General features: G+C 36.2%; 1 protein-coding gene across 51 annotated transcripts in view; it reads right to left on the reverse strand.

Annotated features, from left to right (window-relative positions):
- PAM (peptidylglycine alpha-amidating monooxygenase) overlaps positions 1 to 18,720 on the reverse strand; it is a 274,367-nt gene that overhangs the window by 16,990 nt on the left and 238,657 nt on the right. For all 51 annotated transcript variants that reach the window (NM_001081767.1, XM_070232839.1, XM_070232848.1 and 48 more), the window contains 6 exon segments: positions 231 to 346; positions 2,333 to 2,533; positions 2,943 to 3,153; positions 4,098 to 4,170; positions 6,033 to 6,149; positions 18,042 to 18,171. In NM_001081767.1, the coding sequence (NP_001075236.1) occupies positions 231 to 346; positions 2,333 to 2,533; positions 2,943 to 3,153; positions 4,098 to 4,170; positions 6,033 to 6,149; positions 18,042 to 18,171 (848 nt within the window).

An 18,720-nucleotide genomic window follows, 5' to 3' on the forward strand; every position in this document is an offset into this window, starting at 1 on the left:
CCCTAGAACTGCATACAGTGTTAATTTGCATTGGAAGAAACTGATTTAGGAACAGACAAGGACATTTACTCTAAATAAAACATAGGAGTAGGGCACTCCCATCAACCTAGCTAAGAAAGTTGTCATTTCTCCTTAAAGTTTTTCTAAATTCAAGTACAAATTGAATGCCAAGATTCGTATTTTAGTTTTATTCTCACGAAAATGTAAACCTAGGCAATGTAGGTAAATACCTTGCGCACTGGCTTGAAGACATCTATAATTTCCCCACTGGAAAAGTTCATCACAAATCCTTGTACTGGTTTTTGGTCCCCAAAGTAAGGCTTCCCATTTACGGCAAAGAGCAAACCTGTGACGACAGATCCAGTTAAACTTTCTTTAAAATACGGAGAAGACTGGCCTTCAAATATATGCATGTACATCACACAGATAGTGAATGTAGGGTGACCTGGTCCCTACAATTAACAACGAAAGTAGAAAAGAAACTATCTAGCAAATGTCTCTTCCTGAGTAATAAGATGAAGAGCAAACAAGTTATGGGACTAGTCTTGTAACAGGAAAACCAGGAGCTGCAAGGCCTTCCACTTCGGAAGCCAGTAGAAATCAGGAACGCATAGATATAGATATAGGCAATAGGAATAAGAGACATAGAAAGATAGATATCACAGGCATCCTAAATAGCTGTTAGAAAGAGTCAGGTTATTTAAGCTAATCATTTTGGGGTATCAGATCTTTAAAAAAAATATGTAATGTCTGCTATAGCTACAAGGAGAATCAGAGAAAAACATGCAAAGAAAGTAAGTGAAGTTACAGTATAAATATAAGAATGATCTTATTTTAAACAACTGAAGTTAGAACATGTGAGATGCACATTTTAGATTATCAAAGACATATTTTTTCCGAATTAAAAAATTTAGACCATCTTTTTTATATTAGTTCCATGAATTCTCTTTGTAGTAAAATTACATTTCTTAGTATAGTAGTGTTTATCCAAAATAATGGAAACTATGATGTTTTGGTTAAATAAATACTTCAGATGATTGAATACTATGTCTTAAAGAATTAAAACACAATAAAATATACACAACATTAAAGTGGTATTGAAGATCTTTGTATCTTTCTTTAAGGATTTCAGGATAGGGTTCTTTAGCATATCATACTAAGAAAAAAGTCAACACTATCAACATCAATTACTATTCTGCAATATTGTAGAGAATTCCAATTATAATACGCTTTGTCTTTTGCTTAGATTCTGTTTTTAACTAGATAACCTCTCATCTTCTCTCCTGATGTTTTTCTCTTCATATTTGATTTATTTTTATTTGTTACAAACACGATCATCTTCTTTATCAAACGAACGGTCTTGCCAAATTTATTCTTTGAACATGAGGTAAAAACCAACATGAGAATTTCTCTTTCAGTGACATTAATGAGAATCTTTTATTACCTTTTTACTGATTTTGGGGGGAACCAAACTTGCTCCCTATCCACTCACCTGAGTCCCTTTATTCCACATCCTAAATAAACTGGGCGCTACTTAGGAAGATAGTAGCCATATGCAACTTTAATAAGAAACAAACAGTATAGTGATGACTATAAATAGACAATGCTACTTTAATAAAGGTATAGATATATTTAATGAAATGTATTGCAAAAACCATATGTAAATTTTAGAAATATATTTTCAGTTGTTTGGTATTCATGATTTAAAGAAATCTTATGCCATTATTTTGTAACGTGAATTAAGTGGATCTTAAGTTTGGATTATTTTTCTGATTTTCTTCAAGTCAAGAAAATCTATTCTGAAAATGTGAAAAACAATTCCAGATTTTATTTCTGGAACTGATCATTCTTCCTGACATTTAGACAGACACTTTACTTACTTTCCATATTTACTTTTAAAAAAAAAAATAGCCACCACTTTTTAAAAAAATGTGAAGCAGAAGTATTTTGAATACTGATTTTATCAGACACACACCATCTGTTGATGATGTGTGAAGACATAATGTTAGCCATTTATTAACTGGAGAAAATGATCATAATTAATGAAAAATGGAAATCAATGTTTGGGAACAATTTTTTAATTCATTACAAACATTTGTTAAATCTTTTCAAATTCTTCGTTATTTCAAAGATATATAAAGAACAATGGCACTTCAGTTGAAAATGATTTACAATGAAGAACCAGTTTTAAAATATTTTAAGATCTGATATATAAGGCATCTTTAACCCTTTAATAAGAAAAAATTCACAGAAAGAGGATATTACGATAAGACAATTTTTAAGGATAGAGTATAGTATGACAAAACACAAAAAATAAATTAAGATGAAATACCTGGTATATACGAAATTGCAAATACATTTCTTCCAAATGATGCATGCTTAATCTCTCGCACAAATTCTTTGGTGTCAGTTTTAAAACACTGGATCCGACCATTTTCCCGGTCGGCCACACATAATTGGCCCAAATGAGGCACAAGGGCCAAGCTGTGAGGAACCCTGAACTGGCCTGGTTTAGGATTGCTCTCAGAAGACTCTACAGAACAAGGAAAAACCTCAGGTAAACCATTTGTAAAATCACCCAAATCACTCTTGACGTTTTCTAATTTTTCAAATTCATGATAGTAAATGATTAAATACCTGGAACCAGTGGAAAAATAAGGTAAAGCAGTTTATATGTTTATTCCATAATATCGCTTACCCATAAACACATTGCAGATTTTCTCCCTATGCGGACAAAGTATTTTTTGGGTAGAAGCATTCTTTTCCCTCTCATAAGACTGTGTTTGTGTGTGTGTGAAGAGCCGACTGGATTCATTCGGAGGCCCTGTTTTCCTCACTGCAGGGGACAATTACATCCTCAAGAATGTGAGGGGTGGCCATTCTCTTGTCCTAGTGATACTGGCTAAGAATTACAATTAGAGATCAAGAGTCTTACTGAGTACCTTCTCCCCACTGTGTGATGAACCTTCCAGTTGGTGAAAACTGCACGATCCGACTGTTGCAGTAACCATCTGATACAAAGATGGTCCCAGTGTTTGGATCTACAGCCACATCGGTGGGTTGACAGAAGTGATTCTGGTCACTGCCTGGTTGCATGCTTCTTCCCAGGATCAACAGAGGGCCTTCTTTACTGTTTGGATCCAGTTTGAACACCTTTTTAAAAAGGAACAAAAGCCTTACCCACTTTGCATGAATAATAGTGACACACACCTACCTGCCTAAGACCACTTTCACAGACAATTAGAGTAAGTTCCCAGAAACGTATTTAAAAGAGGATACTTTTTAGAATGGGTTGCGACTCTAGAAATCATCTGGTGTGATCCCTTCATTTGATAAGTGAGGCCTATAGAGATGAAGTGATCTGCTCAATGTGGTCCAGGTAGTTAGTGGTGAAGAGAGACTATACATGGATGTCCTGTTCTACCCACCCCGACCCTTCCTTTTTGTCTTTCCTTAGCTAATAGTGCCATGCTCTCCACATAATACATGAGCAATAAATGTTTACTGAGATGATGTTTGAAGAGTTCTGTAACTATGTCTTTTGAGTGCCAGTTTCTTTTTTTCTAGTTTTCTTAGTTCTTTGCCACCTATTCATAAAACAGTATTAAATGTGACTTGTCTTTTGAGGGAAAGACCTTATGACTATTCTGTGATTAAAATATAACTTCTTCTAAAAAGGACAAAAATTTGATGTATTATATATATACATGTATGTACTAGGGACCTTGCCTCAATTTATAGAAGATTAAGGTGGCTTAGGAAAGAAAATATAAAACACAAGGGACAAAATAGAACTAAGGCCTGTGGACAAAGGAAAGAAAAGCAAATGCGGAAAGCCAAGAAGGAGGTGGTGGGCCATACGGTCATGAGAGTAAAGCTTCACATCTGGCCCTAAGCTTTCTGCCAGCCCACAGGAGAAGGGTAACTTGATCATTTACATAGTAGCTATCCTAGCAGTGGGTTATAAAACAAAAATTTTAGATGTGACCTCTCCATTTTCTTGTTATAAACTTACTGGGTCACGGGAAAAGACCCAGACAACTCCAGATTATAACTCCATAAAATTCTGTTTCAATAACTGCCAAATGGAAAATTACCTGATGGAGAGCCACGTCTGTGACCCAATAATTTCCATCTTTGTCTATGCTCAAGCCATGTGGCAAGTAAAACCTGCAAAATAAAAATAAGTGTCTTAATTACATACTGGTTTCCAAAGCACAAATAAGAGGAATTTTTTGGCTAATTAATCCATAAAGGCAATATAAATTTATAAATTGATAAATGTATACCTGCATTACTATAGAAAAGATCAAAAGAACTGTCAAATGAAAATACTTGTTATAAGAGAGACCTCTTTGTGACAAATCTTACATGGTATTTAATCATTTTAAAATCTACAAATGAAGCCTATATACGAATTACAAATATTTATTATAAAGTATGGTATCTTAGAATAAACAACACAAATAACACCAATTTAAACACAAGCCCTAAGATCATAAATATTAACATCTTAGAATGTGCATGTGCATAAAACAAATTGCCTAGAGAAAAATAAATGGATTTATGTAGTTTGAATAGTTTAAATATACTCCAAGGTAATGTAATGCTGCATTAATATAAAATATTAAATATATGACTCAAAAGCTTTAAGAGTGCCTACTAAAGACAGTAGAACCCAAAGAAAACAACTTTCAGCAGATATGGGCTGTGCTCATCTAAGCAAAGTGAAGTGGTTTGCTGCATAGTCATTACAGAAGGTTAATCTATTTAACAAATCAATTGGAATGTTCTGGGTAAGAGAACTGTAAACTAATGTAGACAGAGGCTCACAAGCTTAAGGAACTTGGACAGGCTTAACAGACACAGGGACAACATCTTAATGTGGGTGTGGTCAAATGACACTGGACAATCCACAAGCTATGTTTGTCAGACTGTAGCCTTAACATGGTGTTGGCACCACACATTTTTCTTTTTTTCCAGGAGCCAAGACTGTAACTCCCTGACCTTGACTAATTAACTGAACTAGATCTCTGTTTGGGAGACTGACTGTGAGGGTTATGATTTGCTTTCGACATAGACACCCCACTGTTGGCCACGTTGATTTAGCAGCAGTTGCTCTGCTTTTCCCTTTAATTCCTTTCTGGAATGGGAATGCTTCTGATTAATGGGTAGAGCACCAAAGAGACAGGTTCAAACACACCGAGTGGTGGAGCTGGTATTAGAATTTGGATCCTGATTCACCATCTTAGAATCCTATAAAAAATCTAAGTATTACCATTTCCATAAGCAGCTGCATTCAAAGCCAACGGCCTCCCCCCTTCAAAGAAGCTGCTGTCCCTGTGCCTAAGCAGATGGAGTAGGGCATAGTTTCTGAAGCTGCCAGGTTAAAATGGTTGAGGACACTGTAAACAGGTGCCCCGTTCTTTCAATGACCATGAATATCAGCCAACTTTTTTTTTTGCCAAATGCCATCTAGGAATAAGACCAAATAATGAGTGGCTTTCAAAGCCAAATTACCTATGCATGCTAAGGAAAGCTAAAAATGGCATTTATTTAGTCTTCACTTTGAGATGGGAAGAGAGAAGCCTTTTTTCTTAACGATGACTATTAAATGAGTTTGCTTATATAATTTTTCTGCTGAAGAATTTTTTTTTAAATCTTCAGATCTAGCTGACCAGCAACGCACTTCAATAGCTACATGTAGCAGGGGCTCTCTGGAGCTTGACTACCTATTAGACTTGCCTGGGCAGCTTTAAAGTACCATTTTGATGCCTGGGCCCCATCTCAGACTAAATCTGAATGTAATGCTTTTGAAGCTGCCCAGGTAATTCTACTGTTCACTCAGGGTTTCGAACCACCCATTTAGAAAATGAAAGATAGGATGGCCCAATTAGTCTCCTGCTTTCTTAAGCTGCGCTTTCCCACCACTACTGTACAACACACTCTTTCTAAGACCAGACCCAATGACACACCTTACACCCAATACATGTAGTACAAGCCTTAATGACAATATAAGTGATTTAACTCACAGATTTTTTCCACTGGACTGGAGGACTGCAGCATTATTTGGATCTATGACAAGAATAGTATCTTCTTCAATTGGCCCGAGTCCTCTTTGCTGGTACACAAACTTGCTGTCAAAAGAGCTAAAAAAAAATGCATTAAAATAGAAAATAAACCAATGAGAAACTCCAATGAACTTGAGAAACGCAGACCACTCACTTGAGATTCTAAATACAGAATCAAGGGAAGAGCTCAGATGTATCTGACTTCACTCTTTGTCCTCGATGGTTCAGCGTCTTGGATCACACACACACCATTGGCCTGTAGAACTGTGCTGCTCAGAGCGGTCAGCGGAGCAGCAGCAGGAAAAGTGCTGGAGAGGCAGGGTCTCAGACCCACCGGATCTGAACCCGCACTTTCACAAGATCTCCAGGTGATTCACATTCACATGAGCGTTTGAGAAACACTATCCTGAACTCTCTAACTAATTTTTTTTAAAGCTCCTCAAAATATTTTAATTCCATAGTTACTTTCTTTTAAAATATAAAAGAAAACATAACATTGTTTAACCTCTGTAATGATAAGGAAAATGTAAATGATAGGAGGAAGGGTAGTGATCAAAAATATGTTTGCTATTGTACTTGCTATAGGTACAAAATGCAAATACATATTATAAGGATATAGAACAGAATGTTGAAAATATTTCAAAAATATAAAACATAACTGATTCTTGAAACAAAAATATGCTGAGACATAAAACCTTTTTCATGTAACAGCTTTTCTGTAAGTACAAAACGGACAACTATGTGATAATTAATATAAAACTAAAACAAATATGGCAATTTCCACTTTTTAACTCTGTACCTTGCAGGTTATTATAAAATATTATGAACATATATATTTATATATATATATTTTTTTCCATTTATATTTCTATCTAAATTATTAGTTTTATCTTTCCTAAAATTGACAACTATCACAGACATTGTACTTATTTCAATTCCTGTTTGGAAATTATTTAGGATAAAGGACAAAGATAAATTCTTCTAATCTAAGGTTATGTAACAGAGAGGTAAATATACAAAGCACCAAGAGACCAACTTATATTTTCAAAAATAAAGAACTGGATCAGCACATAGTTGAACCATATGTGTGTGTGTGCATAAAATATATATATTTTGCCAGAAGAAGTCAATGGATGATCAACGAATATTTCTGTAAAATAGAATTTCCTTTACAGAATCAGACAAGGATGTGAAAACAATCTATTAATATTTTGTAGTTCAACCGTATAAGCAAAAGAAGAATCTGAATAACATTAAATATTTATGGAGATATATTTGCAATCTAGAAAGGCGACAGATTGCTCAAATCTGTCATACACTTATTGATTAATTGGTTGATATTTTTATGGAACTTATGTAGAGTACCACTAGGAGAAAAAAGATTTCAAAATTACATTTTCTTGCCATTAAAAATATATATCACACAATTACTTGAGCTTCTTGACTTTACAGTCTTCGGGGTATATTTTTCCTGAAAGATAACAATAAGTCCCTGAAGTAGTTCTTATTAATGATGCACTCAATTGAATACAAAATATTGATTCAGCTTGTAAGCTAAAACTTAAGTAATACTTTACATATGCCATTATGTGTAGTTAAAACCACACAGCAGTACCTAGAAACAAAATACATAAGTTTATGAAATGGAAGTAACGTCACTAACAAAGCAGATTTTATGACATTCATGGGATGATTATTAAATTGAAATGTGAAATTTTATTGCATAGAAACAATGTAAGAATATACAAGGTGTTATTAAATCAGAGTAAAGGGCAAAGATGAAGTAACTCTTTCTTAATACTATGAAACGCCACAGTTTGCCCTGTATCTGAAACTCTATTTCAATATGAATTTCTATACTAAAAACATAACTATTCTTCTAGAAGACAGAGTATTGGAATCAACCATGAATGGTCTCTATTTTTTTTCTAACTTGTCTGCGATATTGGCTAACATAAGTCCAGCATGTCTAAGGCTCATAGTATGCTAAAAGTTCTACATTCATGTGAAACAGGATGAAGTTGCTTCATTTATGATCTCTTTTAAGGCTTAAGTCTTATATTCCTCATTATTCAGAAACATTTCAGTGCTTTGTAATGGCAATCTAAATAATGTGAGAATAATGCTTTCCTTGACCGTAAGGAGTTAAAATCTGTTTTCCCTTTTTTTTCAGTTGAAATTTTGAGATAATTGTAGATTCACATGCAGTTGCAAGAAATAACATGAAGAGATTCCATGTACACTTTACCCAGTTTCCTCACTGATAGCACTTTGCACAATTATAGTACAATATTATATTCAGGATGTTGATGTTAATATAATCCACTGATCAGATTTAGATTTCCCTTTCCCTTTTGTATTTCCTAAAATTTTCATTTATTCTTGCAGTTTATTTGCTTGGGCATGGAATATACTAGTACATTACTTCTCTACTCCACCCCTACCTAGGAGTTAGTAATATGGAAAGTTACTAAATCCTCATCACTTACCAAGTGCTTTCCACTTCATATGTAGATAGTGTTCTGATTCACCATTGACAGCTAATGCTAGTGGCAGTCCAATCATATATCCTGATAAAACTGGAGCCTATCAGACCTCAGCACACCTAACTCCACATCTCCTCTTATTTGCAAAATGACAAACCATACAGGAAGCCTGGCATATTTACTTGCTCATGATTTCCCCAAGAAATGGGTTGGAGTAATTCTGTAAGATAATTGCCCCTTTGGTTTGTCTTGTCATTCACTTAAATAATCTCCATCAGCCCTAAATCTCTGGTCCGACTATTTTAGGAAATACATTCTTATGACTTATTGATGGGGAGAAAGTAGAAAGGCGAACCCATCCACCGCACCAGAAGCATACATTGAACTCCTATAAACTTAAAGCATGTTTTTTATAGCTTCAGCTTATTTCTCCAGATATTGGAATATTTCAAAATGTAAACTCTAACTTAAATTACTCACTGGCAGCCATGAAAGTTCAGGGTCAAGGACCTGAAATGTTGGACTTGGCTTCCAAGAAAACAAGCTCCCTTAAGGAAGAAATATAAACAAGCCAGACCCTCAGTCCTTACGCCAGTCAGGTCGAATGAAAATGTTGCAGCTGATGAGCAGGTAAGGGAAAAACATCCTTTATCAATGGTACTGTTCTGCACTGCCCACAAATGTAGAAAAAAATGCATCAAGCAGCTGATGCTTTACTGTCACAAACACAATTTGTGTGTGGGTGTCTATACTTACAATTTAGAAATGTCAAGTTTCTAGTGGTGGTAATAAATAGTAAAAAAAACTAATTTGAGCATCATCCTCTTTTATTTTATTATCCACCTTTTGGTGGTATTACAGTAAATTGTGAAATAGAAACTGAAGGAACAAAAAGGAAAATACGTAACAAAACTAAATAAGCTACAGAGTGAATAAATCAGATTTTTACAATAAAAAATTGGATACTTAGAAAATATCAGATCTCTCAACTTATCAAGCTCTCTCTCTCTCTCAGTATCTTATTACAATGTAACAACCAATAATTTTGGTTTTTTTAAGGGTTTTTTGCTATCACAAATTACCCTCATGTCATTAGTGTGTACAGAGGGCATTTTATTTGATGCTTAAGATCAGCAACTTTTCCTATGTTTACAGCTTTATGATTATTATTCATAGTATTCCTACACTTCGTCTGTATCCATTAAGGATCTCAGTGATTAGGCAAGTTCTTGAATTTAATGATTATAGAGAATCTGTTCATTTAACCACCACCTCTCAAAACAAGAAAAAAATAACACAAAGTAAACAAAACATAAAAAAACAAAAACCAAAGATGACACTCTACTTATATTAGCATTATTTAAACATATTAATTTACTTCAATAACATAAATAACAAATAATAAAATAATAGAATTCTTTGGAAGATTATAGCTTTAAACGGAATTAACTACAACAAAATAGGCCCAACTATTTCACTGAAAATCTTTTGTGATACCCTTTAATAGACATCTATATGTTTAAACTGACAGCATCAAGGGATATTCGATCATTCAATTGATTGGTGGACCCAGTCCTAATCCTTCCACTTGGGATAGCTGGAGCTTCAGGCAATGAACAGCTGGCCACTGGTAGTTACACACAGCAAGTAATAAAAGAAATTGATGTCTTTTTCTTAAATGGGAAAATCACATACAGACACACATTAAATCTGGGAAATAAAGTAGTTTATAAACTCTCTTGTAATTCAAAGAAAGGTAACCCTTGAACAGTTCACAAATGGATGTCAGATTACAGAGCTGGATACATCGTTGCTATAGCAAACTGTCTATGCAGCGTTCTAAAGCAGCTACCCCACATTTTACGCTGTGGAGAGGTCTTTATTTCAACCACATTTAACTTTTTACAGGATATAATAATCCCCTGCACATTTCACACAGTGCCTGGAGCTCTACTGATTTTTGTTTGCTTCTCTGAAAAAGCACTCAGCCGAAAAGGCTGAACAGCAGCCTGTGGGCCGGAATTCATCAGTTCTTTATTTTAGCAGTTTGAATGCCCCATTAATGATTTTGCACATTAGCAGCTAATCAAACAGTTTAGATAAGGCTGAGAAGAAACGCTTTGCTATACTCACACAAACAAAAAGAACTAGAGTAAGGAGAAAATAAACTTCTGGGCCATCAATCAAAATTAAGGGAATGCAAAATAAATAACAGCAACTGAAGAGAGAAGTAAAATATAATTCTCTAATTATACAAATTAAGAAGCTGGAGAAGGAACCATAGGTTTTCAAGTGAGAAAATAAGTGGACATGTATCCTCAATGTTAGGAAAGCAAAGACATATCATACAAAGGCCAGAGACTTTAAATGGGATATAATTTAATACTATGTTGAAAACACTTCTGAATATATATACACATTCCAAAAAATCCCTGTGAGGAGGAAAAGAGGTGGGCAGCCAAAGAAACCAGCATGACTATTTACGGCCCTGATAGACCTAGCATCAGAGACATCACAAATAGGGATGAAAAGAACAAAGAACCAGGTATGACACAACCGGCTCTGTTCGGTCCCCGAGGCCCCTGGGGACAAGTCACTTAACAAAGTGCCTTTTGTTACTCAACAGAATGAGGCACTTATTAAAGCCCTCATTTTTTGGACTAGGGTACTGAGAGTTAGAGAGTTCAAATGTCTTGATGCAGGTCTCAAAGCTAGGAAATGGTAACCAAGATTCAAACCCAGGTCTCCTGTCTTTGAAAATGTGGTTTTCTCTTACAAAGACTGACCTCACTAGACTGGAGAATCTCTTTGCCAGTTATCAAATTTACTTGGATATGTAGACGAGATGGAAAAATAGTCAGATAACCAAGAAAAATTAGAGAAAGTAACAGAAAACTGGAAGAAAATGGCTCAAGTAAAACGGCAAATGGCAACAGGAGAGAGAAAGGTAGAATATGGCAACATTCTTTTTCTAGAACTCCTTACAATGTTGTCTCAGATATGAAGGTACTAAGGTGCCACTCAGTCACCTTGAGTTCTGTTTTCCAGGCCCAATTAACTCTTAAGGTATGAAAGAAGTTGCAGATGTAGAAGCAGAACCTCGAGCTGATATCTTAACTGAGACTCTCGAAAATTAGTGAGGCAACTCTGAAACTGATTTTTCTGGAAGTTAGGAAGCAGACAGGTTTCTGAAACAAGAGATCTTGGCAAAATTCCATACAGCATTGATGAAGAGACAGTTTGTGAGCTCTTTGGCGAGTAGGTGGGACAAGGTTCCCAGAAGACCACATCTTTAAGAACAAAACTTGCTAAACCAACTATTCAACTACTAAAATTTTATAAACATTTATGAAGATATGAAAGGCATGCTCACCAAACAGACTTAAGACGTGGCTGGGAAGGACAGCATATTCTCTGCTTAATTAAGAATAAAATAATGTCTGTAAATTGAAGAAAGGCTAAATCTAATGAAGTGAAATGTTATTGGAATAAAATCCTGAATTCAATGTTTTAAAAACACTGCATAAGTACAAATTTCCGGTAAAAACTTGAGCACAATTTTACGAAATACATTTGGAGATCTTAGTAGATTATAAATTCAACACAAGGCTGTTGAAGAAAAGTGAATACAACCTTTTTATGTTGACAGATACCTAGAATACACATCAAGTACAGTAACTGCATTGCTGGTCAGATAATACATTAGGTGCTGTGGCCACTTCTCAACCAAACACTTTAAAGAGCTGAGAAACCAGAGCACCTTCAGATGAAAGAATCATGTCAGCATGAAGATTGGTTGAGGGCCTGGGGGATATTTGGTCTGGAGAAGATAACAGTTTCTTCAAATATGCAAATAATTGACATGGATAAATGGGAATGAATTCATCCTGCATTAGGCTGTCATGAAGCTGGAGTTATAGGACTCAGATTTGAGTTTAACATAATTAAGAACTTTATAACTTCTAGATGAGTCCCATAATTAGAAAGTATGTCTCATATCTAGGGAATTTCTTGGCACGGAAAGAGTTCAAGCATTGGATGACTGTGGAAGATTTTTTTTAAAAATTTTTTTTGAGGAAGATCAGCCCTCAGCTAACATCTGCCAATCCTCCTCTTTTTGCTGAGGAAGACTGGCCCTGAGCTAACATCCTGTCCATCTTCCTCTACTTTATATGTGGGATACCTGCCACAGCATGGCTTGCCAAGTGATGCCATGTCTGTACCCGGAATCCAAACTGGCGAACCCTGGGCTGCCGAAGAGGAATGTGCGAACTTAACCACTGCCCCACCGGGCAGGCTCCTGTGGAAGATTTTGTAAAGAAAGAGAAGTTTGCATTGGGTGGGAGGTTGGAGATGAGCTCTCTGGTGGACATTTGCTATTCTGGGTGCCCAATGTCTACTGCCCTATGTTGTGCTAAGGGAACTTCAATTTTTCTTTAGTTGAACCAACATTCTAAGCCTTGCTCTCAGCCCATTTGCTTTGGATGATGTCAACTCCACTCTAACATTCCACGGACAGAACAAAAAACTTACACTAAGCCAAAGAGTGGATTTAATTCCTCTGCTCACAATGACTGGTTCAGGGATGGAGGAGACAGGACCTAAGTCAGACCAAAGAATGCTAAAAGACTCAATGTCAGGATTTTCTGTTGAGCTATCAGGGACATAGACTATCTTTTCTGTGAGACAAGTGTGACAATGTGATTCTGAAGCTGCAAGGCAGGAGGGGGATCAATCAAGCCCTAGGAATGGAGCCAACCAGGAGAAAATAGATTGAGAAGTGGATCCTGGTGATGTCATTTGGGCTACCATACACTTGAAGTTTTCACTTATACTAACTACTAAAAGACCTCTTTTCTTAAGCCAGTTCATTTTGCGTTTTCTCTCTTTTTGGTAACAGAAAGAATCCCAAGTGACAGTGACTTCCAAGATCCCTTCCAACTCCATGTGAAGAAATGATAATTGACATACAGGAAACAACTTTTAACATCTAAAAATCAGGGGTAAAACCCATGGTTTAGTTAAGTGGGTTTGTGATGTGAGTCCTGCAGAGTAGAACCTCAACCACAGCTGAGATTAAAAAAAGAATGGCCAAGAAGCAGGTCTTTGATAGTGGCCTGAGTTAATAATAATCCCTAATTAATTCTCAGTAGTCAAAGCTCTTTTGATATCATCAAATCAACTGCCTTTAATAAGTGCTATTCTCTTCCTTCCTACCTGATAGCTCTGATTTTAAGATAGAGACCCAGGAACAGCTGTTACTGAGGCAGGAGCTACTGAGCCCCTGCTGGGGGGCATTTAGACTTTAAAGAGCTCTAGCTGACAGGCTGCCCTAACACCAGGGCAGACAAAAGGCTCTTTAAGTTTCATTACACCCTGCTGGTAATAGGCATTTCCTATTTCAGAGAGAAGAAGCTTCTTAAAGTGGCCATACTGAAGTAAGGGGCAGACAGCAAGGAAAATGGAAATCAAATTGAGAAAGGGAGTGACAATCATCTTTCAGGAGGCTAAGTGGTTTATTACTATTATTATTTTGGTTTTCATGCTTACTTAGCGTGGTTAAGTAGAAGAGTAAGGGCTGATCAGGGCTATCAGGAAGGAAAGAAGAGAATAGTACTCATTAAAGGCAGTTGATTTGATGATATCAAAAGAGCTTTGGCTACTGAGAATTAATTAGGGATTATTATTAACTCCAAGAACTTTCTGATGCTTAAAGAGTGATCACCTCCTAAGAACCAGGGGCTTCAGGGTCCTTAGATTTGATTCAGAGCAAGCTCTGGCCTTAGGGAACCTACAATTATGTGAATACAAGAGATATCAGGATGGGAAAGATTCCAAGGAAAATTAATATATGATTTCTCACTACTCCATCCAAATAGTGGTAGTGTAGGGGATCAGAACTTGCCACCCCAAAAAGAGTCTCTTTGGCTTGATTATTTTTAAGGACAAAGACTCTGAAAGAAACTTCGACTGTCTCCCTAACTGCCTAAAAGAATTGAAGACAGAAGGCCTGTTCCAGGAAGGAGGTAATACCATAAAATAGCTATAGTATAATACAAATGAGGTATGATAGCAAGCCCATTTTTATCAAAGTTCTGTCTCTCAGGTCACATTGTCTATAGATGGATCAGCAAACACTTATTTATCAAACATCTGCATTTCCATCTCCATGTAAATTGCCTTCCTCCCTCTAAAGTCCCAAACCACTACCCCCAACATCCCCTGTCTTTAGCTGAAGATGGTATTTAAGGTGGTGGTTTTGGCCATTCTGGCAAGTTACTCAGTTTTCCTGGGGTTCTCCCATGTATACATGATATTAAACTTTGCAATTTTATAAAATATGCAATTTGCATGTTATTAAACTTTGTTGCAATTAAACAGTTGCAACAAGAATGCAATTTCCACTCAAACTTTAATTTCCATTGTCTTTCACCAGCACATCATAAATTCTACAGGAAGATGCTTTTTCTTTGTAGAATCTTTGGATATTTAATGAGGGAGAAGAAAAACTATCTACTTTGTCTATTTATATGTGACTTATGCATGTGGGAAGGATGGTCATGCATGACCATTCAAAGAACAGAACCCACAAATCCGAATCTATTTGCCTAAAAATTAACTAACAGAGTAATCCACTTGTAGTTCTCTTCATGAATAATAAAGCAAAGAGTGGTTGAAAGCAGAGATCTGAGTGCCAGAAGAGAATTTCCTCACAACCACGGATTGCAAAGGATGCAACATCGCCAACAGGCAACACAAGAGAGGCAGAAGGAAAGAGAGATAAAAATATTCTTATATCTGAAAGATAAAGATAAAGAAGAAACAGATTTAATGAGTTATATTAGCACTTCTGCTCTAAAGAAGTCTTACTTTTTTTAAATTGAAGTTTAGCTCACATACAATATTATGCTAGTTTCAGGTGTACAACATAGTGATTTGACATTTATATACATTACGAAATGATCACCATGAGAAGTCTAGTAACCATCTGTCACCATACAAATTTATTACAATATTATTGACTATATTCCCTATGCTGTATATCACATCTCATAATTTATTTATTTTATACCTGGAAGTTTGTGCCTCTTAACTCCCTTCACCTATTTTACCCATACCCCCACCTCCCTCCCCTCTGGCGACCACCAGTTGGTTCTCTGTATCTATGAGTCTGTTTCTGTTTTGTTTTGTTTGTTCATTTGTTTTGTTTTTTAGATTCAACATATAAGTCTTCCATTTTTAACAACACTCCTTTGTGGGTGTCATTTATCAGAGTAACACACCAGGGCTTTGGCAATGAAACTGGAAGCTATGTACACATAATACTAGCTATCTAGATGAAAGCTAGAGGCCAGGAAAAAGCGGTTCTTCAACTAGGACTGCCATAAAAGTCACAGAAAATATTCTTATGTGGCTTTTGTTTCATAGTCTTGTGTCATTTCCTATCCCAAGCTGGCCTTTACTGATCCCTTTTTCTATTAAACGATTCCAGCCTCTGCTGTTTACTTGGAATGAATATCACATTAAAATGGAAAACTGGACTTTGTCCAATTTAGTTTTAGCTAGCAGAAACAGTATCAATGGGAGAAAATGATGCTGCAATTTTCTCCTCTGGTAAAATGTGGCTAGAAATCCATCCAGAAAATACAGCAATATTCATTAAAATGAAGAAAATATACTACAATGAATAGTAATAGTTTGCTTTTAAAAGCACTTGTTAAAATGCCATTAGATGCTCAATAATGAATCAGATGATGTAACAGAGATGTATGAAGAGGAATGCTGAGTTCAATTGTTTGCTTTGAACTCTGAAGTGTTATCTTTCTCAGATTCCATTTTCAAGTGTGACAATTGGAAAAGACAATTAAATAGTAATGAAGTTGCCAATCTAGTTTGAAATGCGGATTGAATTCCATTTTCAACTGCACAAAGAAAACTACATACATGTATAAGTGACTGAGCACGTGTAGTGTAAGTTTGATCAACATCTCTGAAAATGGAGGAAAATAACAGCTGAATTATATACATAGGTCCCCAATTTTCCAAATGAGATCCTGTAACTGTACTCTTGAAAGGAGATTCGTTACACTTAATTATAAGATACTTGAAAATTTACCTTCATATGTAAATTTGTGATAAAACAAATGAAAAATGGATATTCATTACTCAGGAGAATTAAGATAATCTGCTAAATTTTGGAGCAAGCTTTTAGGAAGAGCATCATGGGAATGTGCTCACAGTCCTCTAAAAGGCAATATCCCAAAGTGCATACGTGGGCCAGCTCTGGAGTCAGATGGATAGAAACTGAAGCCTGACTTTCTCACTTACCAACTGTGAAACTTGGGGCAAAACACTGACCTTCTCTTGGTTTCTTCATCTGTAAACTGTGAGTGAGGATGACAATAATAGTGCCTAACTGCTGTGAGGCAATTTATGTAACCATTTTGAACAGTGACAGGCCCACAGTAAACTCCCAATAAATGTTAGACATTTTTACCAAAAATCTTTATAAGAAAATGGAAGATAGAATGAAAGGTTGTAAAGAGAAAACCAGAGGAAAAAGCAAGACTATGAGTCCTAGTGTTATTCTTAACTTTGGTGCTCATGAAAAGAGCAAATATGAGTAACAAAATTAATCTATATGAAAATGTGAAGGCCAAGGTACTGACTACTGCTACACATAGGGTGGCCAAACTGTTCCTACCACAATCTCCAGGACACTCATCATTATCACCGCCATGGAGCAGCCTGACGGAAAAGGAGAGTCCAATGGCCTTAGAATGGTTCTGTACCATTCTAACAAGGTGCCTTATTGTAGTGAACTAATAACTTTTCCTAGTTGATCGTTTATCATAATGCACTTTCTCTGAAGTCTTGAAATGTCTCAGCAATGTAGTGTCTTAACTGCCTTTTATATTATTCTCCTTAGGAAGGTGGAGGTAGCTTCGAGGAGGAGGGAGAAAAATGATAAGTAGGCAGACTCACAGATTGTTATTGCATTCTGTCCATAAACTAGTTCCTGAAACCATTTTAATCGTTTTAAAATGCACAAGACTTCCCCTCTGGTACTTATCACACTCATACGTTAAGAGAACAATTATGTTTTGCCCATAAAAATCAAGTTCAAAAAGAACCTTGATAGTTCTCTCACCATTTTTCTTGGTTTAATGAAAAGTGATGCATGCTATTTTTTTTTAAGGAAGATTAGCCCTGAGCTAACATCCACTGCCAAGCTGCCTCTTTTCGCTAAGGAAGATTGGCCCTGAACTAACATCTGTGCTTATCCTCCTCTATTTTATATGTGAGACGTCTGCCACAGCATGGCTTGATAAGCCATACATAGGTCCGCTCTTGCGAACCAAAACTGGCGAACCCTAGGCTGTGGAAGCAGAGCGCATGAACTTAACCACTATGCCACCCGGCCGCCCCGTGATGCATGTTGTTTTTATTTTCATTTACTGGTCGAAGGAAAAATATTACTTACTTTCCATCCCAGACATGGTCACCTCTGTGGAAAATCACCAGGTTATTCTGAAGGTCCAGAGCTACCCCAGAAACCTGGCCTGGTAACAAGTATACTCCAGGCCAATCCAGTGCCTCTTCTACATGGAAATCTAAAAGATAAAGACATACATTTAGTGTAAAAGGGAAAGCCAGTATAACCTCATGAAGATTCACAATGGTTATAAGAAACTCATGCAGTAATGTCACTAGGTGCAAAGAAAACAAAATCAAGCCGTGCTCTACATACAATATACCGCATGCACATGCCAAGTAGCTTCCGGAGCTATGAAATAAAGTGACTGTGAACTTGTTTCCTGTTTATTAGATGCCTGTAAAACCAGCTTCCCCTTCAGTCATTAAAGAGCAAATTTGAGACTGCCTTCTTCATGACAAGATTCTTATTTTAAATCAGTATCTTTGGAAAACATGGCAACATGGATGACATCTTTCTAATACAAAGCTTTCAAATGTTGTAAATAAATAGCAACCGTGGGCAATAAGCCTGTGTGTGTCTGTGTATCTGTCTGTCTCTCATCTAAATTCTGTGTAAATTCTGAATGTTGACTATACATTAGACCCTATAAGATTACTGCTTATCCCTTGTACAAGGAACTATATAACATACTCATCTCATTGCTCCTAACTTCAGTGTTGCTGTA

This window comes from Equus caballus, chromosome 14, assembly GCF_041296265.1.
Source record: "Equus caballus isolate H_3958 breed thoroughbred chromosome 14, TB-T2T, whole genome shotgun sequence".
In the NCBI taxonomy this organism is placed as follows: domain Eukaryota; kingdom Metazoa; phylum Chordata; class Mammalia; order Perissodactyla; family Equidae; genus Equus; species Equus caballus.